This window comes from Callospermophilus lateralis, unplaced genomic scaffold (genome assembly GCF_048772815.1).
Source record: "Callospermophilus lateralis isolate mCalLat2 unplaced genomic scaffold, mCalLat2.hap1 Scaffold_2511, whole genome shotgun sequence".
NCBI lineage: Eukaryota > Metazoa > Chordata > Mammalia > Rodentia > Sciuridae > Callospermophilus > Callospermophilus lateralis.
Window position 1 is genome coordinate 119,202 of NW_027513337.1, and position 24,677 is coordinate 143,878.

The window sequence follows — 24,677 nt, forward strand, 5'->3', positions numbered from 1 at the left end:
CAGTGGCCACTAGACTAGTTCAGAGGGGCTGTATGGGGCCTTTTTTCTGTCCAGGAAACGTATTTATAGAAATGTCCAAAACCGTGTGATGCGGTGCCCGTGGCCTTCTTTCAGCACCTCCTTCCGGTGTCAGGCACGTGGTGCAGCCAGCACATGGGTCCTCCACCCGCTGATCTGACTCGCTGCCTTCAGCCACCTCACCCACAGGGCTGGGGAGCTGTTCCCAGCAGCTTGCCTCCTGCACAGCAGTCAGCTGGCTCCTGCCCACCAGAGAAAGCCCTCTGCTGCAGACATGTGGCAGCCAGATGGCCCTGGGGCCTCCGCGGGACTGGGGCTGTGTGCCCTTCCCGGCACCAAAGCCACAGGCCGTAACTCAGCCTGCCTGGGGGTGAGGCTGTTGACATGCTTCGTGTCCCCCATGTCCACAGCCTGGCCGGTTGAGGAGCTCTGCCTCGGGCAGCCCCTCAGGCAGCACATCTGTTTCCACTCTGGTGACAAACAGGATGTGCTTGCCCTCCCACACCTCATCCAGGCTGCTTGGAGCCTGCTGGATCACTACCAACCGCCTGGGGCCCCGCACACCCTCTCCTGGAGTTTGTGGGGAGGTCTGGGCCCACCGCAGCCCCCTGGCTTGCAGACGGAGACCTCCAGGCCAGAAGCCAGGCTTTGGTGTCCAGAAGAAGGGCCTCCCAGAGGCCCACAGGTCTCCAGCAAGGGCCCATGTCCACACTGGGGCCATGGCTGGGTCTGCACTGGCCAAGTTTGTTCTGGAAGATATGCCAGACCTCAAAAGAGAATTGTGGGAATAAAAGCGGAAACAAAAAGGATTTTTTTTGTCTCCTTCCAAAGACAAATTCAGGGCCAGCAGTGGTACAAACCAGCAATGAGACCAGAAGGGATTATGGGGAAGGACACCTTCCCTGCCCGTGAACAAGGGCTGCCTAGGACAGCGCAAAGACCAGGAACTGAAGACAGCGAAACTGAGAGAGCAGGTCGTCCTGAAGGGTCAAGCCACCATAGCAACAGCACTAGGGAGACACCAAAAAGTCTACGGCCAGGTTCTCCTAAGGAGAGGCCAGCACAGTGTGGATATGGGTGGAATAGATGTAGGTGTGGGCTATGGATACAGACACTGAGAGATAGGGCAAGAAAGCATGGATAGCAGAGATGATATGGATACAGATATAGATGGATATATCATAGATGGATGGACAGATGACAGATGATATCAATACAGATCAAGATGGACAGGTGATGGAAGGATGGATGATAGATTATATGAATACAAATAGAAATGGATAGATCATGGATGGGTGGATAGATGATATGTATACAGAATCAGATGGTTAGGTCATGGATGGGTAGATGACAGCAATATGACACAGATACAGAAGGATCAATTTTGAACGGGTATAGCGATGATAGCTGACATAGATATAGATGCAGATAGATAGATTTTGGAAGGGTGGATAGATGATAGATGATATTAATACAGAAACAGATCATGAATGTGTTGATAGATGAACAATTATTTGGATTCAAAATCAGATAGAAAGCTATGGATATATAGATGACAGGTGATATAGATACAGACACAGATGGATCGATCAAAGATGGGTACATAGGTAATGCATAATATGGATACAGTGACAGGTGATTAGATCTCTGATAGGTGGATAGATGAAAGTATATACAGACCTGGATACAGATGGATAAATCATGGATGAGTGCACAGATAACAGAAATACAGATAGGGATGGATAGATGACCGGAGAGGAGAGATGACAGCTGTCATGGATACAGATACAGATGGACATATGGTGGGTGTTTGATAGATAAAAGATGACATGGAAACAAATCCAGGTGGCTCCTACGTGGTTGTAGGGATAGATGATAAGTGACATGGCAGATACAGAGGGATGGATCACACATGGCAGGATAAATGATAAACAAGATTATGGGTGGGTAGATGGGTGATGGATGATATGGATAGAGATACATCATGGATGGGTAGATGATAGACCATAAAGAAACAGATACAGATTGATGGATCACAGATGGATACTAACATGATAAATCATACAGATATAGATACAGATGGATAGATCATGGATAGGTGGATAGATGACAGATGAAATGGATGGATAGATCATAAACAGGAAGATAGATTATAGATAACATGGATACAGATCCTGATGGAGAGGTCATCGATGGGTATATAAATGATAGATGACATCAATACAGATACTTATGGTTGTTCATGAATGGGTGGACAGATGATAGAGGACTGGATATGGATACCAATGGAGAGATCATAGATGGGTAGATAGATGATAAGGATACAGAAACAGATGGATAGATCATGGATGGTTAAATTACAGATGATATGGCTATACATACACAAGGGTAGATAGATGACAGATGACATGGACACAGGTGCAGATGGATAGATCATTAACGAGTTGACAAATGATGGATGATGAATACATATGCAGATGGGTAGATCATGCATGGTTGGATACATGATAGAGGATAAGGAAACAGATACAGAAAGATTGATCATGAATTGGTGGATGGATGATAGATGACATGTATACAGATACAGATGGATAGATCATGAATGGGTGGATACATAAATGATGATTTTGAGCCAGAATCAGATGGATAGATCATGGGTGTCTAGATGACAGATGCCTTGGATACAGATACAGATGGATAGGTCAGATGGGTGGATAGACGAAAGTTGATATGGTCCTAAATACAGAAGGGTAGGTCCTGGATTGGTGGACAGATGACATGGATGTGGATACAGATCAACAGATCATGGATGGATTGGTAAGTGATAGATGACATGGATACAGATACAGATGGATAGATGATGGATGAGTGGACAGATGATAGGATATATGAATACAGATAAAGATGAATAAATCATGGAAGAAAAGATAGATGGTAGATGATATTTATACAGATACAGGCGGATAGACCATGGATGTGTGGATAGATGTTGAACAATATGAACACAGTTGCATAGATAATGTATGGGTAGATTATAAATGATATGGATACATATATCAATGTATAGATCATGAATGAGTGGATAGATTATATGGGTAGATGATAGATATATAGACACAAATGTATATGAACTAGGTAGAAAGATTGTAAATGGATCAATGAGAGACGGTATAATGTGGATACAAATATAGATAGACTAGATTATAGATAGATGATATACTGATAGTTAATAGATGATTTAGATCTTGACAGAGATAGACTAGATATGATATACGATGGATAGACAGGTAGCTACTTAGGTAGGTAGATGATATGGGTATGTATGCAGATAGATAAAGTACATCAATAGAAGGAAGTTGATACAGACTTTTTAGTATATATGTGGGTATAAATAAAGATATTGATAAGTGGAGGTCGGTGGAATGTAGATGAAGACATGTATGGGAATCAGTGTGGATGTGGAGATGGACAATTAACGTGCCTATTTTCACCAATGGACGTCCAGGACTATACAGAACAATCTAGTCAAATGACCACATCTCATTTTTCAGTTTGAATGAAGCCAGGGTTGGTGGGACTTAATAACACTCACCACTAAGCCATCACCGGCCATGATTAGAGGGAAACCTCCTGCAGCATTGGTGAGGCAACAAGACAGGAATGTAAGTCACCTTTCTTTCCATTCTACTTTTTTAAAATTTTTATGGTAGTTGTAGATGAACAGAATGCCTGGCGGTGTCCACATGGTGCTGACCCTGGTGAGCAGATGCAAGACACCCTGGCCTCCTCAGGGATGTAAGAGGCAGGCCTGGGAGGCCAGCACATCTGCCCCCATGTGAATGCCCTCAGACTCCCCCCTGAAAAGCCTGGTGGGGCCATGGGAGGGGCAGAACCAGGACCCCAGGATGCAGCCTCCAGAAGTGTGCAAAGCCTCCTGGGAGGACACAGGGCACCGCCACGCAGCTCTGGAGAGTAGCCACATGGGCTGCAGCCAGCTAAGACCCAGGGGGGCTGCCTGAGGCCTGGGGCCTCCACACTCAGAGACACAGAGATGCCAGGCTCTGAGCTTCGGGGTTGGCGCCTGCCCTGTGGGTTTAGTCGGCCCCGTCTCTATCCAGCCATTGCATCCACAATTAATGAAACTCAATCAAACCTATGAGGGGCTCTCAGTCCACCAAACTGGGTCACATTGGCAACTGTGCTCTGCAAAGGTCCACACATGAGAGTGGAAGAGAAATCCCTTCCAGCAAATACATGAAACCCAACAACGAAATAGGAGAGAGCCAACTACGCCAACACCTCCTAGGTCGTGATTCACCAGAAAATGTCCCCAAGGGCTGCGGCCGGGCTCAGTGGAGAGCGCTTGCCCAGCAGGTGTGAGACACGGGGCTGGATCCTCAGCTATAGCTCCGTTTGAGGAATGGAGCCCCAAACCAAGCAGGAGTAGCTACTCTCGTAGCTGACAGAGCAGATTTCACCCCAGGGTTAACCAGAAAAGACTAAGAAGGTCGCTTCATATTGGTAAAGGGAACAATCCACGAAGAAGATATAACAATAATAAATACTGTGGCCCAAATATGGGTGCAACTAATTATATAAAAGTCATACTTCTCAAATGGAAGCCCCCGATAGGTCCCAGCATGATAATACCAGGGGATTTCAACACACCTCCCTCCCCGTTAGATAGGTCACCCGGACATAAACTCAGTAAAGACTGTTTGGACCTGGAAAACATTATGAATCAAATGAAACTGACAGACAGCTGTAGCATATTTCATCCAACAACAGCTGAATACACTTTCTTCTCAGTGGGTCATGGACTTCTCCAAACTAGATCCTACTTTAGGCCACAGAGCATCCCTTAGCAAGTACAAAACAAATTAATCTTATCAGATCCTAATGGAATGAATTAGAAATCCACACAACAAACCCAACTACATAAACACACAGAGATTAAAAATGCCCCTTTTTGTAACACCAGAGATTGAACCCAGGGAACCTCAACCACTGAGCCACATCCCCAGCCCTTTAACTTTTTGTGTTGAGACAGAGCCTCATGAAGATGCTTAGAGCCTTGAGAAGTTATTGAGGCTGGATAGGAACTTGTGATCCTCCTGCCTCAGCCGCCCAAGCCACTGGGATGACAAGTGTGTGCCACCAAGCCCAGCTGAACAATACTCTTTGGAGTGACGAATGGGTGACAGAAGAAATCAAGGGAGAAGTTGATTTGGTCCCAGACCCTGTGGGACCCTGTGAAGCCACATCGAAGAGCAAAGATCATAGCCATTAGTGTCCACGTCAGAAAGCCAGAAACATCCCAAACAAGTGAACTACGGATGCAGCTCAAGGCCTTGAAAGGAACAAGCCAAAGCCCAAGCCAACAGAGTCAGGAAGTCACATGAGAGCAGAGATCCGTCACCTTGAGAATAACGGAGCAATACAAAGGATAGAGGAGACAAAGAGCTGGTTCTTGGAAAGAAAACAAAATACTAGATCAACGAGCCCAGAGCCAAATAACCAAACGAAATGGGGAGGAAAACCAAATTGATAAAATTAGAGATGAGAAAGGAGAAGTCCACGACATCTCAGAAATCCAGCAGGACTTTAGGGACTATTTTGAAAGTTTATATTCCAATAAATTGGAAAACCAGGAAGAAATGGACACATTACTAGTCAATACAGTCTGCCAAAACGGAATCGAGAGGACACAGAAAACTTCACAGAGCCCCGACTTGCGATGAGGTGCAAGCCGTAATCAGGAGCCTTCCAATGGCGCAAAGCCCAGGACCAGAGGATTCTCAGCTGACCTCTACACACCCTTAGGCAGCACCCAGGCCAGCCTGCCTCACTTTATCCCCAGCCGTACCCACCTCCCAGGAGCTTGGGGTGGCGCTGGGACAGGAGCGCAGTGGTCTGCACGGGAGGGAGGCGCACAAAGGCGCTGGACAGGGCCAGGGAGCGGCACAGCAGCAGGGGGCACTGGCGCTGGCTTTCCATGACTTGAGGATGGCTGAGAGGACACTGAAGTTATGTGTGTTGGGCTCCATTGGCATCAGTTTTTAGAAGAGAGGGAGGCAGAGACCACCCTGCAGAGGGGCCTGGCCCAGCCCGCCCCTGCACCCTGAAGGTGACTGGGGTCCTCCTGCCGCTCTGCCTCAGCCCTCCCCTGCCGTGCACACACTGGGCGCCCAGCCAGGGAAACAGGCAGCAGAGACCAGAGGTGCCCACGTTCCCCTTCCCAGCAAGGCAGGAGCCCGGGTCCCACACTCTGAAGCTCCCCTGTGCCCAGCCTTAGGATTCCCAGGGCAGCTGCAGTCCTGCTAGTGCAGCAGGTCCCGGCCAGCAGTGCATCCCCACCTAGGGTCAGGAGTAGGGAGGTGTCTGTCTGATTGGGTCCTGGGCGTGCCCACAAGTACTTTGTCCAGCAGGACGTGGACCTCACCAGAGGACTCTGTCCACGCGCCTTTGTCCTGGACCTGCCCCGACCTCCTCCCTCGCCATCTTGCCCTGGCTGCCTGGGCCCCTCATTCTCCCTCCGTCCAAGTCCTCAGAGTCTCAGGACTTTGTCCCCACAACACCTGTGCCCTTGGCAGCTCTCACAACCTTGGTCAGGTTGGCCTGTCGCAGCTTCCGGGGTGACCCCAGACGGTAAGGACTAGAGCAAGGCCCCTGCGTGCTGGAGGGCTTCACATGTCAACGTGGCTGGGACGGGGAGTCCAGATGCTGGTCAAACGTCACTGTGGTGACTCTGGTGTGTCACCAACCTTCAGAGCAGTGGGCAGAAGCTGGGAAGGGCAGGGCCATCCGGGAAGCCCAGAGTGGCCCTGACTGGTGGTCTGCACCTCGAGAAAGCTGCCAACGATTCTGAGAGTTGGCAACAGCACCCACCAGGCAGCGCCACCGCAGGGGACACACAGACAGCACAAAGGAAGGACAACCTGCAGCCCAGAGCCACAGGTCCCACAGACGTCAGAGCCGTGCTGCAGGGGCTGGGCCGCCGGCCACCACAGTGTCTGCAGGCCCGAGCGCGGGCCACAGTGTCACGCTGGGGGCTCAGATGCCCAGAAGTCACCCTGCTGGGCCTGAGACCTGCTCGGAAGCGTGACCCCTCAGGCTTCTCCTTTGGGAAGGAGAGCCTTCCCTCCCCCCCTACCCACCACCTACTGAGCTTTACACAGATCACGGCTCTGAGTCACGGGCCACGCGTGGGAGAATGTGGCCCCAGAGCCCACTCCACCCTGAGGAGGCCGTGTTCCCATGGGACTGAGAACTAATGTGGAGCGGCTGAGACTCTTGGAGATGCTGAGATGGGAATTTTGGAGAAATGTGGTTTGCATGTGGGGAAGACAGGAATGGAGTGGGGACCAGAGGACCGCCATTAGGGGATGCTTTGGCCCATACAGGTCCCAAGTCCCGGGGCCTCAGGACAATGAGAGTTTGGAAATGGAGTCTGCAGACGTCCTCACGTTGAGATGAGGCCAGCTGGACTGGGGCAGGCATCAGATCCCACAGGACAGGTGTCTCCATAAAAGGGCGCCCAGCTCAGCTGCACTCAGAGAGGTGGCCCCCGGGAGAGGCCTGCAGCACACTCTCCCTGCTGACAAAGAGGACAAGCCCCGTAGCCCCAGGGTGCCCAGGCCTGGCCTCCAGCACCACAAGAGGACACGCTGTGCTGCTAAGGCCTTGAAGTGGCACCTCCTTTCTCCACAGAAGAGTCTTAACTGGGCCTCTCCAGAAATCTTCACCATGGCTGATTTTGGGGCTGTCAGCAAAAGAGTCTCTGCAAAAGAGTCCAATGTAGATAAAATTTTTATTTTCATGTTGCCCTGTTTTACTTGACCACTGGCCGGGAAGATACCAGCACTCCAGGTGCTGGGCACCCCTTACCAGTTTTTCACAATTGTATCCAGTATAGTACTTTCTAGAAATGTGCAAACAAGGCCTCTGGCCTTGAGCTGGGCTTCACAGAGATGTTCACATTTTTAAGAGAAGTTACTAACTGGGCTCCATGGTGACAGCTGGCAGGGGAGGAAAGAAAGGGGAGAAGAAGCTCTCCCCTTCTCAGGTGTGGTCCTTGAAGGGTTAACTTGCCCAGAACAGTGAGAGAAAAACCTGCTTTCCTGTGAACTTCTGCAGACTGTGGACTTCTGAGCCCCTCCCCTTACCTGCTGGGTATAAAACTCTGAAACTCCCTGAACTCGGGGTTCAGGGGATTGATTGATCACAGCAAAAGCTGTGCCCTCTGAACCTGGCTGCAGCCAAATAAAACTGTTTCCTGCTGTCTTTGTTGCCTGGCCTCGACTGTTTCTACAACATTTTTTGCGACCCAGATGGGACAGAGGAGGTAGGGAAGCCTATTCTGCCTCTCTTGTCTCCGGGGACAGGCTTCCCTGGGGCAGTGAGGGACAGCAATTCCCCTTGGCACCCAGCCACTCTTGGCCTGAAGGAGGATCCACTCACCCAGCAACCTGGGGCTCCCACCCTGGAGCACAATAGAATCCACAGGCAGCAGGAACCAGAATTTGGACCACCACCCAGCTGAACAGGTAGGACCCGGTCCATTTGGTTCTGTGGCCCACCTGACTTCCCCTTCAAGGCCTAAGTGGGTGGAAGAGAGGCCTGGTCACCCTCTGTTGGGTCCTGAGTACCCTCCAAAGTGGTTGGAGTTGAAACGGACCCAGGGAGTCGCCCGAGTAGTCTCTGTTCGGGGTCAGTGAGCAAAGGGGACACCGTGACTCCCTTTTCTGTTTGGTTTGGAATTGTTGAAATTTGGGCAGTATAGAAATTCTGTCCTGGCCATGTGTGTGTGAAAGTGTGTGAATGAGATGACAAAGGGAAGGGTTCCGACCCAACCCGAGGGCCGAAGCGAGTGCAGAGTCCTGATCCGCGGTTCCGTGGCACCTCATACAGTCTATCGCGGAATTTCACCAACCATCGTCCAGATGAAAGCTCGAGTTCCGGGGTCGATTCCAACCCACAAGGCTAAGAGGGCCCTAAGTCCCCGCGAGGGGAACGGCCGGAGATGGACGAAGCAAGTCTTGCCCTAGATGTGCATCACCGATGCAGGGTGGAACATGGGACGCACAATAAGGAAACTGAGCCTTCTGAAATGTGTGTTAGAAACCTTTAGGAAGGTTTTCCTGGTAACTGTGGGTGAGACTCACTCCACAAAGGTTGCATACTCTGTGAATTAGAGTGGCCCACCCAAGATGTGGGCTGGACACCAGAGGGATCTTTAGATGAAAGAGTCATTACTGAGGTCCTTTTGATTATTGTTGGAACTTTCTCTGAACCATTTCTCTGACATTGCTTGCTATCAAGAGATAGTACAGAAACAGCCCCCTTGGTTGAGAGCCTGTCTAGATGGACAGTCCAAGCTGATGTTAGCCAGGAGCACAGTGGTCTCTAAGACCCAGCAGAAAGCAGCTAACCAGAAAACCTGACTAGGAAAGACAGGAAGGGAACAGTTTCCCCGTGAGCCAGAAGAGGACCTAAGACCTTATGTGCCTCTCAACCCAACTTTGCCAAGACCACTGGGACAAAAGACTGTCCCCTCAGCCACGTCGTCCTCAGAGGCAACAAATGATGCCACCCCCCAATACTGGCTATTCCATCCTCTGTGATGTCCTCAGAGCCAAAGGCTTCCTAGTACCAAAGACTCTTTCACCTCCCAAGATGAAGGTGGGAGATTTGTCCCGAGACCAGAGCCACAACCCAGATGAGAGCTCTCCAGATGCCCCTGCAAGGAACTAAAGGACCTGCCCATGTTGACCAGAGGGAAACACCTGAGGGAGACAAGGCAGTTTGTGTGCCAGCCTTTCTCCACTCTTGCACTCATAAGCTGGAAAAATCATACTCCCTCCTACACAGAGAGACTCTGGACTATGACTGATCTGATGCAGCCCAATATCCAGACCTAGGATGGGCCCAACAAAGAAGAAGGGCTAAAGAGATATCAAGAAGCCTTCATAGGAAACCTCAGAGAAGGGAAAAAAAGAACAAAACACACTGTCTGTGCCCAAGAGTTAGAAGGAAAACGAGCCAGCCCTGAGCCCTAGCCTAAGCCGAGCATCTGCAGACAGACAGAGCTGAGCTAAGCCTCCTGCTGCTCCAGCATCTCACTCTCACACCCTCAATAGCCCTGAACATTTCTCTGGGCCCCACATCTGCCTAAGGCCCCTCTGCCCTATGAAACTGGCAGCAATAATCAAAAGAGATGTGCCCACCTGACTCAGAGCTGAGTGTCCAGGCCACTGCAGCTGCCACCCCTCTCCCTGCCCAGAGGCACCCAGGGGAGGAAGGGCACATACAAGTGTAGCAGCCGCAATGCAAGTTTGTCAGCAAGGAGATGCAGAGGCTCAAGCAACAGGTGATCAATGCAGCCTTTGTGGGGCAGACTCACAGTGACATTTGCCAAAAATTAGAATCCTAGAGGACTTTACTGAGAAGGAGCCAGCGAGCTGATTAAGGTGCCCCCACTGTTTTCCTCAATGGAGACCCAGAGGCTCAAGAACAGGCAGACCAAAAAGATAAAGAAAAGGATGGATCTCCTTACAGCTGCCCTCACCACAAACCCAGAGGTCACTCAAAGGGCGGGTATCACTAGAACAAAGCCATTGGTCCAAAGGTTTATAGGGAAAAAATGTGGCCAGACAAAAGGGGAAGCCTCCAATGGCCCCATCGGGCAAGCCCCCACTGCCATGCTCAAATGCTAAGCCTTGAACAGAGAAGGAGCGAATGTTTTCCCCAGCCTTGGGCCCCTGTCCCGTCCTTTCAGTTTCTTCCCACTTGCTCGGAAGTCCTTGATTGACGAATATGGCAGGGGTCCCATAGACACACACAATTGCATCTGATGCACGGGACCCAGGGCCTCAGAAGGGCTCAGCTGCTTCAAGCCCCCAAATGAACCAGGAATATGTTCATGTTAACAGCCAGTAGTGGGCCATAGGGTGCTTTCCCCCAGCCTTGGTCACCAGCCCCCTCCAAAAGGACATGCCACCCTGGGGCCAAGCCACACGCTGTGAGCCACCAGCAGGAAGGGCCACAGAGCCCCCTGCACCCAGGCATACTGAACAAAACACAAACGGGGCAGCTACTGTGTACACTTAGAGCAGGCTCCCATCTGGCAGGAGGAGGGAGCCACACAGACAAAGAGCAACACCTAGGTGGGCACAACGTGGCGGCCACACTGGGACACACAAGGGACAGCACCGCTGCCCTCCAACCTGACAGATGGCCCATGGCGAGATTTGCATAGGTGCCTTTTACACAAATGATGTCCCAGGCCAACAGTCTCTGCTGGGATTTTCATCAGATTTAAGAGTTGGAGAATCCCAGCAGCCAAGATCCTGCACTGGGAGATAACAAAAATGTCCTGCATCTTAAGGCACCAGAGGCTCTGTGTACACTTCCCTTCCCTAATGACAGTTCCTCCCAGGGGCTTGAGAACACCATCCTTGGGACAGCACTGGACTCTGACTTAAAAGCCCATATGTATCCAGAAAAAGTCCCATAACTTGCTGACATCTGACTCAGCAACAGACAGATAACAGCAGCTGGGCCTCCAAAGAAACAGGAGATCTGCTCAGTTCCAGTCCCTCCAACCTGCCATCAGACTAGAGAATTCAGATTCAGCCGTATATGGATCCCCAACTTTCAGTTATGGCAACCCCTCTGTGAAGCCACAAAGCGGGAGAATGGGGTCCTCTAATATGGTGACCAACTAAGCAAAAGGCCTTTGAGGACGTTCAACAAGCTCTCCCAGGGCACCTGGACTAGGGCTCCCAGACCTCACAAAGCCTTTCTTTATGTACATCCATGAACAGTCAGGAGAGGCTGTAGGAGACTTGACTCGGGTGCTGGGGACATAGCACTGCCCAGTGGCCTATCTATCCAAACAGCTGGACTCTGTAGCCCAGGGCTGGCCACCTTGTTTACGGGCCCTTGTGCTGGAAGCTGATAAACTGGCTATGGGACAAGAACTGGTTGTCAGGTTCCTCATTCAGTGTTGACATTGTTAAGAGTACAAAGAACAATATTGGTTGACTAATGGTCTATACCAGGGCATGTTATGTGAAAACCCATGTGTCCATGTGGAAGTCATCCAGACTCTAGTCCCAGCAACCTAGCTGTCCGTCAGACCTGGACAACCTGACCACCACTGTGTTGAAGTCATGGATGAAGTGTTCTCCAGCAGACCAGACCTGACACGCCAGCCCCTCAGGGCCCCTGATGTGGAGCACTTCACAGGTGGTAGCAGTTTTATAAAAGATGGGGTATGTTTAGCTGGATATGCAGTGGTCACTCTGGACTCCACTGTTGAGGCAGGACCTCTGCCTCAGGAAACTTCAGTACAGAAAGCAAAACTTAATGCTTTGACTTGAGCACCTCAGTTGACAGCAGGAATCTGTGTGGATATTTACACAGACTCAAAATATGCATTAGCTACCCTTCATGTTCATAGGGCCTTATGTAAGGAAAAGGGAGACATGATGTATGGGCAAGAAATTCTTAAACTTTTGGATGCACTGTGGGCTCCCAGGAAGGTTGTGATTATATATTTCCAAGGGAAAGGGAAACACTGTGGTTGCTCAGGGCAACCAAAGAGCTAACAGAGAGGCCAGTTTAGCTGTCTGCAAGAAACGAGAAGAAAATCCAGTCCCAGGTTTAAATGCTGCCCTGCTGCCTGGCTGACTGTCTAACAGAATGGGAGCCAACATACTCCCAATGTGAAAGAAAGTGATATAAGACTGAACAAGAAAATTTTCTCCCAGGTGCATGGTGGAGACTTTCTGATGGGCGGAATAGCCATGCCGGAGATTCTAGCCCCAGCCTTTATCAGACAGTTCTACAGGAGAACACATTGGAAATACAGCACTTGAGACAGTTCTGAGTCAACATTTCTATGTCCCCTGGCTCACAACTTCACGTGGACATTCTGAAAACAATGTGAGGTTTGTGCTCACAACAATCCTTGTCAGGGGCCGGAGCTCCCACCAGGAATCCAAACTATAGGAGGAGCTCCTTTTGAAGACTCAGAAATAGACTTCACTGAACTACCACGCTCACAGGGCTATAAGTAACTTTTGGTTTTTTTGTGTTCCTCCTCTGACTGGGTGGAAGCATTTCCCACCTTCCCTGAAAAGGCTACGGAGATACTAGGATGCTTCTCTGGGAAATGATTACAGCTTTCTTCTCCCAATAACTATTGGCTCAGACAATGGGCCAGCTTTGGGGCAGAGGTGATACGATTACTGACCAAGTGTTTAAACATCAGAGGGAAGTTATATCCTGCCTATAGGCTGCAGAGTTCTGGTAAAGTTCAAAGGATGAACAGGACTTTAAGGCTCAATTGAGAGACCTGTGACAGGAGATGCACTAACATTGAGATGAACTTCTCCCTATTACAAAGTTGAGGATTAGATCCACTCCCACTAGGAGGACTGAATTCTCTCCTTATGAGATAATGTACGGGGGGCCTTTCTTATTAGGGAACTACAGGGAGACTTAAGAGAAATAGGAGAATTCACCCTGAGACGACAGCTTCAGGTCTTAGGTAAAACCTTACAGGTTCCCAACCAATGGGTTAGAGAAAGGTTGCCAGTAAGTTTGACCCAGGTGCACACTCCTTCAAGACGGAGACTGAGTCTGGGTCAAAGAATGGAATATTCAACCCCTGAACTTCTTTGGGGGGCTCTTTTACTGTTATTTTGTCCACCCCAACTGCAGTCAAGTTTACAGAGATAGGTCCCTGGATTCACTACACCACACTCACACCTGCAGCTGTGGACTGGGAGTGCTCTCCAGATGCTGCTATGCCCTTGAAGCTGACCATCCAGGAAAAAACAAACACACCAGAGAAGCTTGAGGATCAGAAGGACAACAGCCCTGCTCCCGTCACTCCGGAAGCTGACTAGTCTTTGCCCAGCCAAAGCTTGAGGAGACTATGGCCCTGTTTCAGCCACACAGGAGGGACTGGCTGATCAATGCATGGTGAAAGATAAACGTCCCACCAGGACTAATGGACTCTTTCAACCTCTAAGATAGTTCTTACACTGTAATGCATGGCCACCCCTTGCTTCTAGATATATACACAGTTCTCTGTTTGGTTTTTGCTACTGGTTTGATAACAGTAACTCCTACTGACTGGACTGTGGGTAACAAAATTTCACTTACACATTTTTTTTTGCTTATATAAGTTTTCTAGGATTTGTTTGGTGTTATTAGTATGGCTTTATTAATTTATGCTGTTTAACCTATGCTAACCAAAATGTTAGTCTCTTATTCAGTTTGGTTTCCTTTGATAACCTTAAGAGCCTCTGCCCTACTCCTATTCCAACAGGGGAGATCATGGGAGCCATGTGTCAAGCCAATCCACTATAACCAAGAGGTGGTAAAATCAGGACCTGCCCCACCAGAGGAATGTTCTAGATGGATAGCTGTTTGGAAAGAAAAAAGAGGCCCATTGGAAAGAAACTTGATTTCAGAGGTCACCAAGCTTGAGGTGAAGGTAACTGGCCATCCCAGAGGATTATTGCCACAAATGGTCCCGCTCGCTACCTGGGCACAAAATGGCAGTTGGAGCTATAGAACTCCTATTGACATGCTGAACAGAATTATTCACTTACAAGCTGTACTAGAAATTATTATTAATCAGACTGCCACAGCCTTTGACCTCCTAGCCACACAACAGATGAGATGCCAGTGGCTAACTATCAAAACAGCTTGGCATTAGATTACCTACTGGCTGAGGAAAAAATACATGTGGAGAGTTCAAAAGCTCAGATTTTTGCATCCAAATCGATGACAATAGACAAACAGTTAATGATATAGCTAACAACACAAGAGAACCAGCACATGCGCTTGTTCATACCTAGAAGGGCATTAAAGTTTGGGTCCCAAACATGCTTTTGGGAGATGGTTTTCAACTCTTGGTAGATTTAAAAGCTTATCTGGTGTAGTGGGTATTCTGCAGCTAACCTGTTCATTGCTCCCATGTTTGGCCCCACTGTGCATTAAAACTATTGGGTCCAGTATAGAAGCTGCTGTTGAAAGGATGACAACAACTAAGATTTTGGCATTACATAAGGCTTTACGCCAAGATAATGGTAATGATGCTCTTACATTTAAAGGATTAGATGTTGGGGATGCAAATCAAGTCAAGATGGCGCCTGGCACTTTGCCAGGAGGAGTGGTTTGTGAAGCGAGGCCAGTGAGCCTTTAATGATGAGGATTCCTTACTGGCTGACTGCTGTATCTAGATGATGTTGATCAAGTCAAGCTGTGTGTCATTAGTTAAGTATATATACCTCTGCTGTCCGGCAGAGAAGCGGCTCCTGCTACCTTGGGTGCCTGCTGCTTTGCGTTCTCGCTCAGTTCCCGCGGAGTTCACTCGCAATAAAGTAGTTCCTGCTTCAACCTTCAAGTTGCTTGTCACCTCCCGGTTATTTGCCCAGCCGGACTGCGGCAATTAAATTATGGGGAGTACCATTAAAGGGGGAATTGAAGTAGCACCCACATTCTCCACAGAAAAGTTTTACCTGGGCTTACCCAGAAATCCTCACCACGGCTGATTTGGGGGCTGTCAGCAAAACAGTCTCTGCAAAAGAGTCCAATGTAGATAAACTTCCTATTTTCGTGTCGCCCTGTTTACTTGGCCACTGGCCGGGAAGATACCTGCACTCCAGGTGCTGGACACCCCTTACTAGTTTTCCACAATTGTATCCAGTATAGTAGTTTGTAGAAATGTGCAAACAAGGCCTCTGGCCTTGAGCTGGGCTTCACAGAGACGTCTACATTTTTAAGATAAGTTACAACAGCTGGCAGGGGAGGAAAGAAAGGGGAGAAGAAGCTCTCCCCTTCTCAGGTGTGGTCCTTGAAGAGTTAACTTGCCCAGAACAGTGAGAGAAAAACCTGCTTTCCTGTGAACTTCTGCAGACTGTGGACTTCTGAGCCCCTCCCGTTACATGCTGGGTATAAAACTCTGAAACTCCCTGAACTCGGGGTTCAGGGGATTGATTGATTACAGCAAATGCTGTGCCCTCTGAGCCTGGCTGCAGCCAAATAAAACTGTTTTCTGCTATTTTCGGTGCCTTGCCTGGTTTGTCCCTGCAACAGCCTCCCTGTCCCTGGTGCTGGGTCCTGGCAGCCTGAGCAGATGACCACAGGTGACCCCCTCCACTGCCAGCCCTGCAGCCCACACAAGGCCTCCCCAGCCTGCCTTGCTGTGTGCTGAGCTGGGTGGGGCCCCTGGAACTCCAGCCTGGGAGGCTGAGCCATGCTGAGCTCCACCTAAGGTGAAGCTGGGCCCCCACAGCCACCAATGCAGGGGTGGTGTGCGCCCAGGACACCCTGCCTCTCCAGTCCTCGTCACATGTCCCCCGGGGCCAGAGGGGCACTCGGGATGCCATGAGTCTGGCCTGTCCTGTGGGTGCCAATTGGGGGTGCATGGCGTGCTCCCAGAGGCCCCGGAGCACCCCGTGACAGCTGGCCCCAGGACATTTCATGGTGAACACTTCCCCAGAGACCCGGGCTCACACAATTGTCCCTCACCCATGCACCATCCCATATGCTTCCTCTACAACTCCTCAGGACCCTGACGTCCCCAAGAGCCTCTCCACCCCCTCTCCATTCCCCTCACTCACCCCTCCCAGGCCCTGGCATGGCCTGGCCTCTGAACAGGACGCCTCCCCTGTTCCTGCTCTCTCCAGAGCCTTCATCCTCAGGGCCCTCCAGAGCCCAGCTCAGGTCCCCCACCTCCTCCTCTCACCCTTCACACCCGCCCAGGCACTGCGCTCCCCTTCCCTGTGGGTGGCCAGCTCCCCCAGGCCCTAGGGGAGCCCCGTTTCCCTCCCCAGTGCTGGCCCAGCAGTCCTGGACCCTCGAGGAGGGAGGGCACCCACATACTGAGGAAGCCAAGCTGTTCCCCTGGCCGGTGACCCTCTGCTCTGTTCCCTCCCCACAGACCCAGGAAGCTAACGGCCACCTCTCCCTCACCTGCAGCCCCCTCTGGCAGCCATTGCTCAGGCCCTGAACGGGCCCCTCTTCCTGCCCTCTGTGGGTGGACACCTTGAGCACCCAGTGCCTCTGCAGCTCTCCCGTCTCCTGCATCCCCAGGCCCTGGGCACACAGCCAGGGCTGCCATCTGCTCATCTGGGAGCGCCAGCCCCAGAGACCTCTCCACCAGCCTGGCCCTCCTGGCCCAGCACTGGTTCTCTCTGTAGCCCCATCTTGCCCTTTGTCAGGGACCCCAAGGAGCCCCGAGCCCCTTTCTTCCCTCCCCACCAGCTTGCGCCCACCAATCCCAGGGCCCCCACTCTCCTCCTTGCTGGAGGATCTGGGTTCTCCCAAGGAAGAGCTGTCTGCAGAGAGGTCCCGGGAGCAGAGCCACCAGAAGAGGCTGGGGTCAGAGGGTCAGGGAGCAGCCCCGGTTCTGAGGGGTCCCTGTCTCCAGGGAGGCAGTCAGGGTGGAGGGTCTCACTGCACAGCCAGGGGCCAGCCCCAGGCAGGAGCACAGAGCAGCAGGTGGGATTGGGCCTCCCCTTCTCCCCTGGGACCCAAGGCACTGCTCCCCACCACCACATGCCCACAAGAGATGGCCGCAGCCAGGTGAACCCCCTCACCCTCTGACCCAGAAAAGGGAACTTAGGGACGTGTGCATGCCACCAGTTTCAGTCCTGTTCTTAGTCTCTGCGGGGGGTGTGGGAGGTTGCACCTCTGGGGACAACAGCCGTGACGCCTGGGAGCACAGGACAGAGCAGAGTGGGTGGCAGTAAGGGGCCAGAGCAGGAGGGGCTGGCAAGCGCCCTTCAAGGCCCCACAAGGTGAGTGGGGTTGGCAGGGAGAGGAGGCCACAGGAGGAGAGGACATGGAGCCTGGGCCACAGTGGCCCTTCAGGACCGAGCATCCCACGGGCCACGGGATGTGGGAGGGAGCGAGAGCACAGCCCCCAGGGGTCTGCCTTAGAAAGTGCCAACCAGTGAGGGGACGGGAACCTGGGGCCGGGCACTGCCAGGCCTCCAGAGCTGGACACATGTCCTACTCACGGACATGAGGGGATGGGGCAGGGGGGTCAGAGGAACAACATGGCCTCTCCTAGAGACTGTGGGATTGAGGCAGAGCTCAGGGGACCTGGAGGAGGCAGGGCCAGGGCAGCGTCCAGAGCCAGGTCCAGAGGAAGCCTGGAGCACAGGGACACAGGGCCAGGCCTCCTCCAGGGGCAGGGCAGGACCAGCGGGCTCTGGGAGCAAGGCCAGTCCTGGGAAGAGGGTGAGGCCAGAGGAGGACCCAGCCTCCACTGAGGGAGAGTGGGGTGGGACGAGGCAGCTCTGGGCTCAGGGACCTGGGCAGAGCAGGTGCCCGTGAGCTGGGCAGGTGGGGTGCCTGAGAGTCGTGAGCCACCCAGGAGCCACCCCTGGGACCAGGGTCCAAGCTGCCACAGGTGAGCTGGGGAAAGCAGGGATGCTGAGGGACCTGGGCAGTCCCGTGTCTCAGAGCAGCTACAGGAGAGCTGGGCAGTGGATGCTAGAAGGCTCGGGAAGCCCAGGGTGCAGGGCACCAGGGCAGAGCATCTGAAGGTGAGCTGGGGCAGGTGAGGGTGCTGGAAATGCCAGGAAGCCCCAGGAGCTCAGGGGACCTGGGCAGAGAACTTACAGGTGGAGCTGGGGCAGGTGGGGATGCTGGAGGTAGCCAGGAGCTCAGGGGACCTGGACAGAGCACTTACAGATGAGCTGGGGCAGGTGGGGGTGCTGGAGGTGCCTGGGAAGCCCCAGGAGCTCAGGGGACCTGGGCAGAGCACTTACAGGTGAGCTGGGGCAGGTGGGTACTGGAGGTGCCCAGGAAGCCCCAGGAGCTCAGGGGACCTGGACAAAGCACTTACAGTTGAGCTGGGGCAAGTGGGGGTGATGGAGGTGCCCAGGAAGCCCCAGGAGCTCAGGGGACCTAGGAAGAGCAATTACGGGTGAGCTGGGGCAGGTGGGGTGCTGGAGGTGCCCAGGAAGCCCCAGGAGCTTAGGGGACCTGGGCAGAGCACTTACAGGTGAGCTGGGGCAGGTGGGGTACTGGAGGTGCCCAGGAAGCCCCAGGAGCTCAGGGTAACTTGGCAGAGCAGTTACAGCTTATCCAGGGAAGGTGGGGGTGCCTAGGGGACCTGGGCAGAGCACTTATAGGTGAACTGGGCATGGGGGTGCTAGAAATGCCAGGAATCCCCAGGACTCAGGGGACCTGGGCAGAGAGTTACAGCTTACCTAGGGCAGGTGGGGGTGCTGGAGGTGCCCAGGAAGCCCCAGGAGCTCAGGGGACCTGAGCAGAGCACTTACAGGTGAGCTGGGGGAGGTGGATGCTGGAAAGGCTTGGGAAGCCCCAGGGCGCAGGGTACCAGGGGCAGGGCAGTTACAGGAGAGCTGGGGAAAGGTTGGGGTGCTGGAGGTGCCCAGGAAGCCCCAGGAGCTAAGGACCTTGGCAGAGCACTTACAGGTGAGCTGGGGAAGTATGGGTACTGGAGGTGTTCAGGAAGCCCCACGAGTTCTAGGGACCTGGGCAGGTGGGAATACTTGGGGAGCCTGAGATTCCCCAGGAGCTCAGGGAACATGGGCAGAGCAGTCACAGGTGAGCTGGAGAAGGTGGAAGTGATGCAGGTGCACGGGAAGCCCCAGGAGCTCAGGGGATCTGGGCAGAGCCCTTACAGGTGATCTGGGGCATGTGGGGGTGCTGTGTGTACCTGGGAAGTCCCAGGAGCTCAGGGGACTTTGGCAGAGCATTTACAGGTGACCTGGGCAGGTGGGGGTGCTTGGGGAGCCTGAGATGCCCCAGGAGCTCATGGAACATGGGCAGAGCAGTCACAGGTGATCTGGGGCATGTGGGGGTGCTGTATGTACCTGGGAATTCCCAGGAGCTCAGGGGACTTGGGCAGAGCAGCTGCAGGTGAGCTGGGACAGATGGGGGTGCTAGAGGTGTCTGGGAAGTCCCAGGAGCTCAGGGGACCTGGACAGAGCAGTTATAGGTGAGCTGGGAAAGGTGGGGGTACTGGAAGTGCCTGGGGAAACGCAGGAGCTCAGAAACTGGACAGAGCTGTTACCATTGAGCTGGGGAAGGTGGGGGTGCTAGAGGTGCCTGGGAAGCCAGAGGAGCTTAAGGGACCTGGGCAGAGCAGTTCCAGGTGAGCTGGGGCAGGTAGGGGTACTGGAAGTGCCTGGGGAGCTCCAAGAGCTCAGAGGACCTAGACAGAGCACTTACTATTAAGCTGGGGAATGTGAGGGTACTTGAGGTGCCTGGGAAACCTGAGGAGCTCAGGGGACCTGGACAGAGCAGTAACCATTAAGCTGGGGGAAGTGGGAGGTGCTGGAGGTGCTAGAGGTGCCAGCAAAGCCTGAGGAACTCAGGAGACCTGGGCACAGCAGTTACAGGTGAGCTGGGACAGGTGGAGATGTTGGAGGTGCCCGGGAAGCCCCAGGAGCTCAGGGTAACTTGGCAGAGCAGTAACAGCTTAGCTAGGGCAGGTGCAGGTGCTGGAGGTGCCCAGGAAGTCCCAGGAGCTCAGGGTAACTTGGCAGAGCAGTTGCAGCTTAGCTAGGGCAGGTGGGGTGCTTGAGGTGCCTGGGAAGCCCCAGGAGCTCAGGGGACGAGAACATAACAGTTACAGGTGAGCTGGGGCAGGTCGGGGACCACTCTGTCTGCTGACATTCCCAGAACTCAGAGGAACAGACAATAGCCACAGTGTCCTGGAGCAGGTGGGCGACCAGGGCAATCCCAGAGGTAAAGTCTGCAGGGTCCAGCTACATGGTCCCTGGGTCCCTGCAGGAGCTGAGCAGATGCAGGTTAACAGGGGCTGAGGAGGGTTTGCAGAGCCCAGGGCAGGGACCTTTTGAGCAGAGGACAACACAGGGGAGCAGAAGCAAAGCACCAGGGGCAAAGCATCCTGCACAGGCCAGTGGGGCAGCAGGTGAGCAAGGGCAGGCCAGGAGTGGCCAGCAAGGGCCTCTGGGCATCCAGAGCACACAGCACAGGGCTGTGCAGGCAGCCCCACTGAGCTTGGGAGGCTAGAAGGGGCTCAGCGCCCACGGCTGCTGTGCTCTGAGCTGGCCAGGAGTGGGCAGGGCCACAGGGAGCAGGGCTGAGGTGGGGCTGCAGAGGGCTGCCCAGAGCAGAGAGCAGGGCTGAGGTGTGCTGAGTTCAAGGTGGGAGGGAGCCAGAAGGGGACAGGAGCTCAGGGAAGCAGCCGTCGGCTGACTGCTGGGAAGAGACTGAGCTTCCAGAACCTGGTGCTTACAGGACAGCTGACCAGGCAGAGCAAAGGGGAGCAGGGAAGCTTCCAGAACTGGGGGCAACGGGGGAGGTCGGGGGGGAGGGGGGGTCACGGAGTCCAGGAGCTCATCCAGGAGGGCTCTGCTGGGAAGAGTAGGCCGAAGAGAGGATGGGTGCTTCTGGGCTCTGGAAGCAAACCAGTCCTGGGTGGGGGAGGCCAGAAGAGGAGCCAAGCTGGACGGATGGAGGGCAGAGTGGGCAGTAGGACCCCCAGGCCTTGGGCACCAGAGACAGAACTGCTGCAGGAGAGCTGGGGCAGGTAGGGCTCTGGGGGGACCTGGGCAGCCCAAGGAGATCAAGGAACCTGCTTGTCTTGCCCTCCCACTGGCCCCAGATCACCCATCCTTGGTCTCCGGGGCTGTCCACATTCCTCTCACCCCACAGCACAGGAGGATTGGCGGGAGAAAGCTGGTGGGAAGGGAAGAAAGGGGCTTGGGGCTCCTTGGGGTCCCTGGCAAGGGGCAAGATGGGGCTACAGAGAGAACCAGTGCTGGCCCAGGAGGGCCAGGCTGGTGGAGAGGACTCTGGGGCTGGCGCTCCCAGATGAGCAGATGGCAGCCTGGCTGTGTGCCCAGGGCCTTGTGCTGAGGGCTGGGGATCCTGGGCTGAGTCCCAAGGGCCCTGGGAAGGAAGGCTCGGGAGAGGTTGGGGCTCACAGGTGCCATGGAGGCCAGGCCAGAGCTGCAGAGGGGCTCTGAGGGGCAGGCAAGAGGGCCAAGGAGAGAGCCCATGGTGAACCTCAGGAAGCAGGGCAGGAAGACCTGGGGAGGGACGGGTCCAGTGATGAGTCAGAGCTCAGGGCTAGGGGGAGCCAATCAGGAGGGTCCCAGTGGCTGTCTCAGGGCAGGGCATAGGGCCCAGGGCCCAGGACTGAGGGCATTGGGTTGCTTCAGAGCCAACTCCAAAACTCCTGACCCTGCAGGGTTAGGTCCAAGGCCTGGGCTCTGGGCCGAGGTGCAGGGAGGAGAGCCCAGGCAGAGGTAGCCAAACCTACCCATGGCAGGACTCCTCGGTAACAGTGGAGGGCACAGGGGACCTGAGAACAATGCCACTAGTCAGGCCAGATGCCCACAGGAAGCACATGGGGACAGGGAGCTGGTGGGACCCAAGATGGCACCCACCCACAGGCAGAGCCGAGGAAGGGGCTGGGGGCCCCAGGGCCACACAGGTCCAGTGGTCATCAGATGCTAAAGGATCCGCATGCAGCCTCTCCCACAGGGGCAGGGGTGGCACACAGGGATAACTGCACAGTTGGCTCTGTGTCCTTCTGGAAGCCCATCAGGAGAGGTCTGGCCTGGCATGGGCATCCTTGAGGTGGGGGATCACCTAGGGAGGTAGGGCCTACCAGGTGGGTACCTGATGCCCACAAACCCCGACAACAGACCCTGCCTGATGCTTGGGGAGAGCCAAGGACAGTGGGCCTTCTGTGGGCCTGGGTCCATCTGCGTCCAGCACAGCTCACTCAGTATCTTCTCTCTTGCAGCTTCGACCACGTCCCCATCAGTCTTCCCCCTGGCCCCCTGCTCTAGGGACACATCTGGCTCCTCAGTGAACCTGGGCTGTCTGGTCAAGGGCTACTTCCCTGAGCCGGTGACCGTGACATGGAACTCAGGATCCCTGTCCAGTGGAGTCGGCACCTTCCCAGCTGTCCTGCAGTCAGGGCTCTACTCTGTCACCAGCATGGTGACTGTGCCCACCAGCACCTGGCCCAACCAGACCATCACCTGCAATGTAGCCCACCCGGCCAGCAGCACCAAGGTGGACAAGACCATTGGTAAGGGGACAGTCTGCACGGGGAGGGGTCCCCTGGAAGTCAGGCAGGTCTGTGCCACCTGGAGAACTCTGCCATGCCTCTCATGCTCAGGGAGAGTGCTCTGTCTCCACCAGGCCCAGGGCAGGCACAGTCTGGATGCCCACGTGTTGGCTCCTGGGCCCTGGTCATAGGCCTGCCAAGAGCCATACCCAAGAGCAGCCTGGCCCTAACCTGAGCGCATCCAGGGCAAAACTCTCCCTGTCTCTGCGGGTGCCTTCCCTCTCCAGACCTCAGTAACCCCATCCTTCTCTCCTGCAGATCCCAGGAAGTCACCATGTCCACGTAAGTCACCAGGCCTTGCCCCAAAATGAAGGAGCGGGACGGGTGCCCAGAGAAGTCTCAGGCAGAGGGCAGGCCCCAGGTGCTGACCCATGTCCTCCATCTCTCCCACACTAGCTCCTGAAATCCTGGGGGGACCATCTGTCTTCATCTTCCCCCCAAAGCCCAAGGACACACTCATGATCTCCCTGACCCCCAAGGTCACATGCGTGGTGGTAGATGTGAGCCAGGATGAACCCGAGGTCCAGTTAAGCTGGTATATAGACAACGTGGAGGTGAACACAGCTGAGACGAAGCCACAGGAGAAGCAGCACAACAGCACACTCCGCGTGGTCAGTGTCCTCCCCATCAAGCACCAGGACTGGCTGAATGGCAAGAAGTTCAAGTGCAAGGTCAACAACAAAGCCCTGCCCGTCCCCATCGAGAGAACCATCTCCAAAGTCGAAGGTGGGAGAGGGCAGCGGGCAGGGCAGGGCATGGGGCTGCCTGCTCACATGGAGCCTGGCTCAGCCTGCCACTGCCCTGTCAGTGACCTCTGTGCTGACCTCTGTTCCACAGGGCAACCCCGGGCGCCAGAGGTGTACGTCTTGCCCCCAGCCCAGGAGGAGCTGACCAAGAACACCGTCAGTCTGACCTGCCAAATCCAAGGCTTCTACCCTGCCGACATCGCTGTGGAGTGGGAGAAACAGGGGCAGCCGGAGCAGGACTACAAGACCACCGAGCCCGTCCTGGACTCCGACGGGACCTACTTCCTCTACAGCAAGCTCAGGGTGGACAGGAACAGTTGGCAGCGAGGAGACCCATTCACGTGCTCAGTGATGCACGAGGCTCTGCACAACCACTTCACCCAGAAGACCCTGTCCCGGTCCCCGGGTAAATGAGCCTGGCGAGTCCTCACCCCACCCCACACTGTCACCTTCCCTCACCTGCCCACGTCAATAAAGCACCCAGCCTGCCCTGGGACCCTGTGAGACTATCCTGGTTCTTTCTGAGGCAGAGAGCTCTTGGCACGCCTGGGCTGTGGGCTGTCGGCCAGGCTGCCTCCGAGGCCCAAGTTGTCACGGCTAGAGAGAGGGAGGGTCCCACATGGCCAGCCCCAGAGCCAGTGTCTGCCCAGCTGGCTGGGGTTTGCCCCCACAGGGCACGAGGCTTGGCCAGAGGCTAAGCCTCTCCCAGACCTGCCCCAGCCCCAGCAACTCTGGCTGATCAGGGAGAGACCTCTCAGGAGCCCCAGGAAAGGACACAGCCCCCCTGTCAGAGACTGTCC

The 24,677-nt window shown here is 54.1% G+C and overlaps 2 gene segments (V, D, J or C); both read left to right on the plus strand.

Moving 5' to 3' along the window:
• The window catches only part of LOC143388112 (immunoglobulin heavy constant gamma 1-like), a 121,016-nt gene that overhangs the window by 39,664 nt on the left and 56,675 nt on the right, over positions 1-24,677 (plus strand).
• Positions 12,192-24,381, plus strand: LOC143640432 (Ig gamma-2A chain C region secreted form-like). The segment is given in 6 exon segments: positions 12,192-12,267; positions 17,763-17,840; positions 22,802-23,092; positions 23,390-23,399; positions 23,493-23,857; positions 23,969-24,381. Coding segments are annotated over 6 exon segments (1,143 nt in total).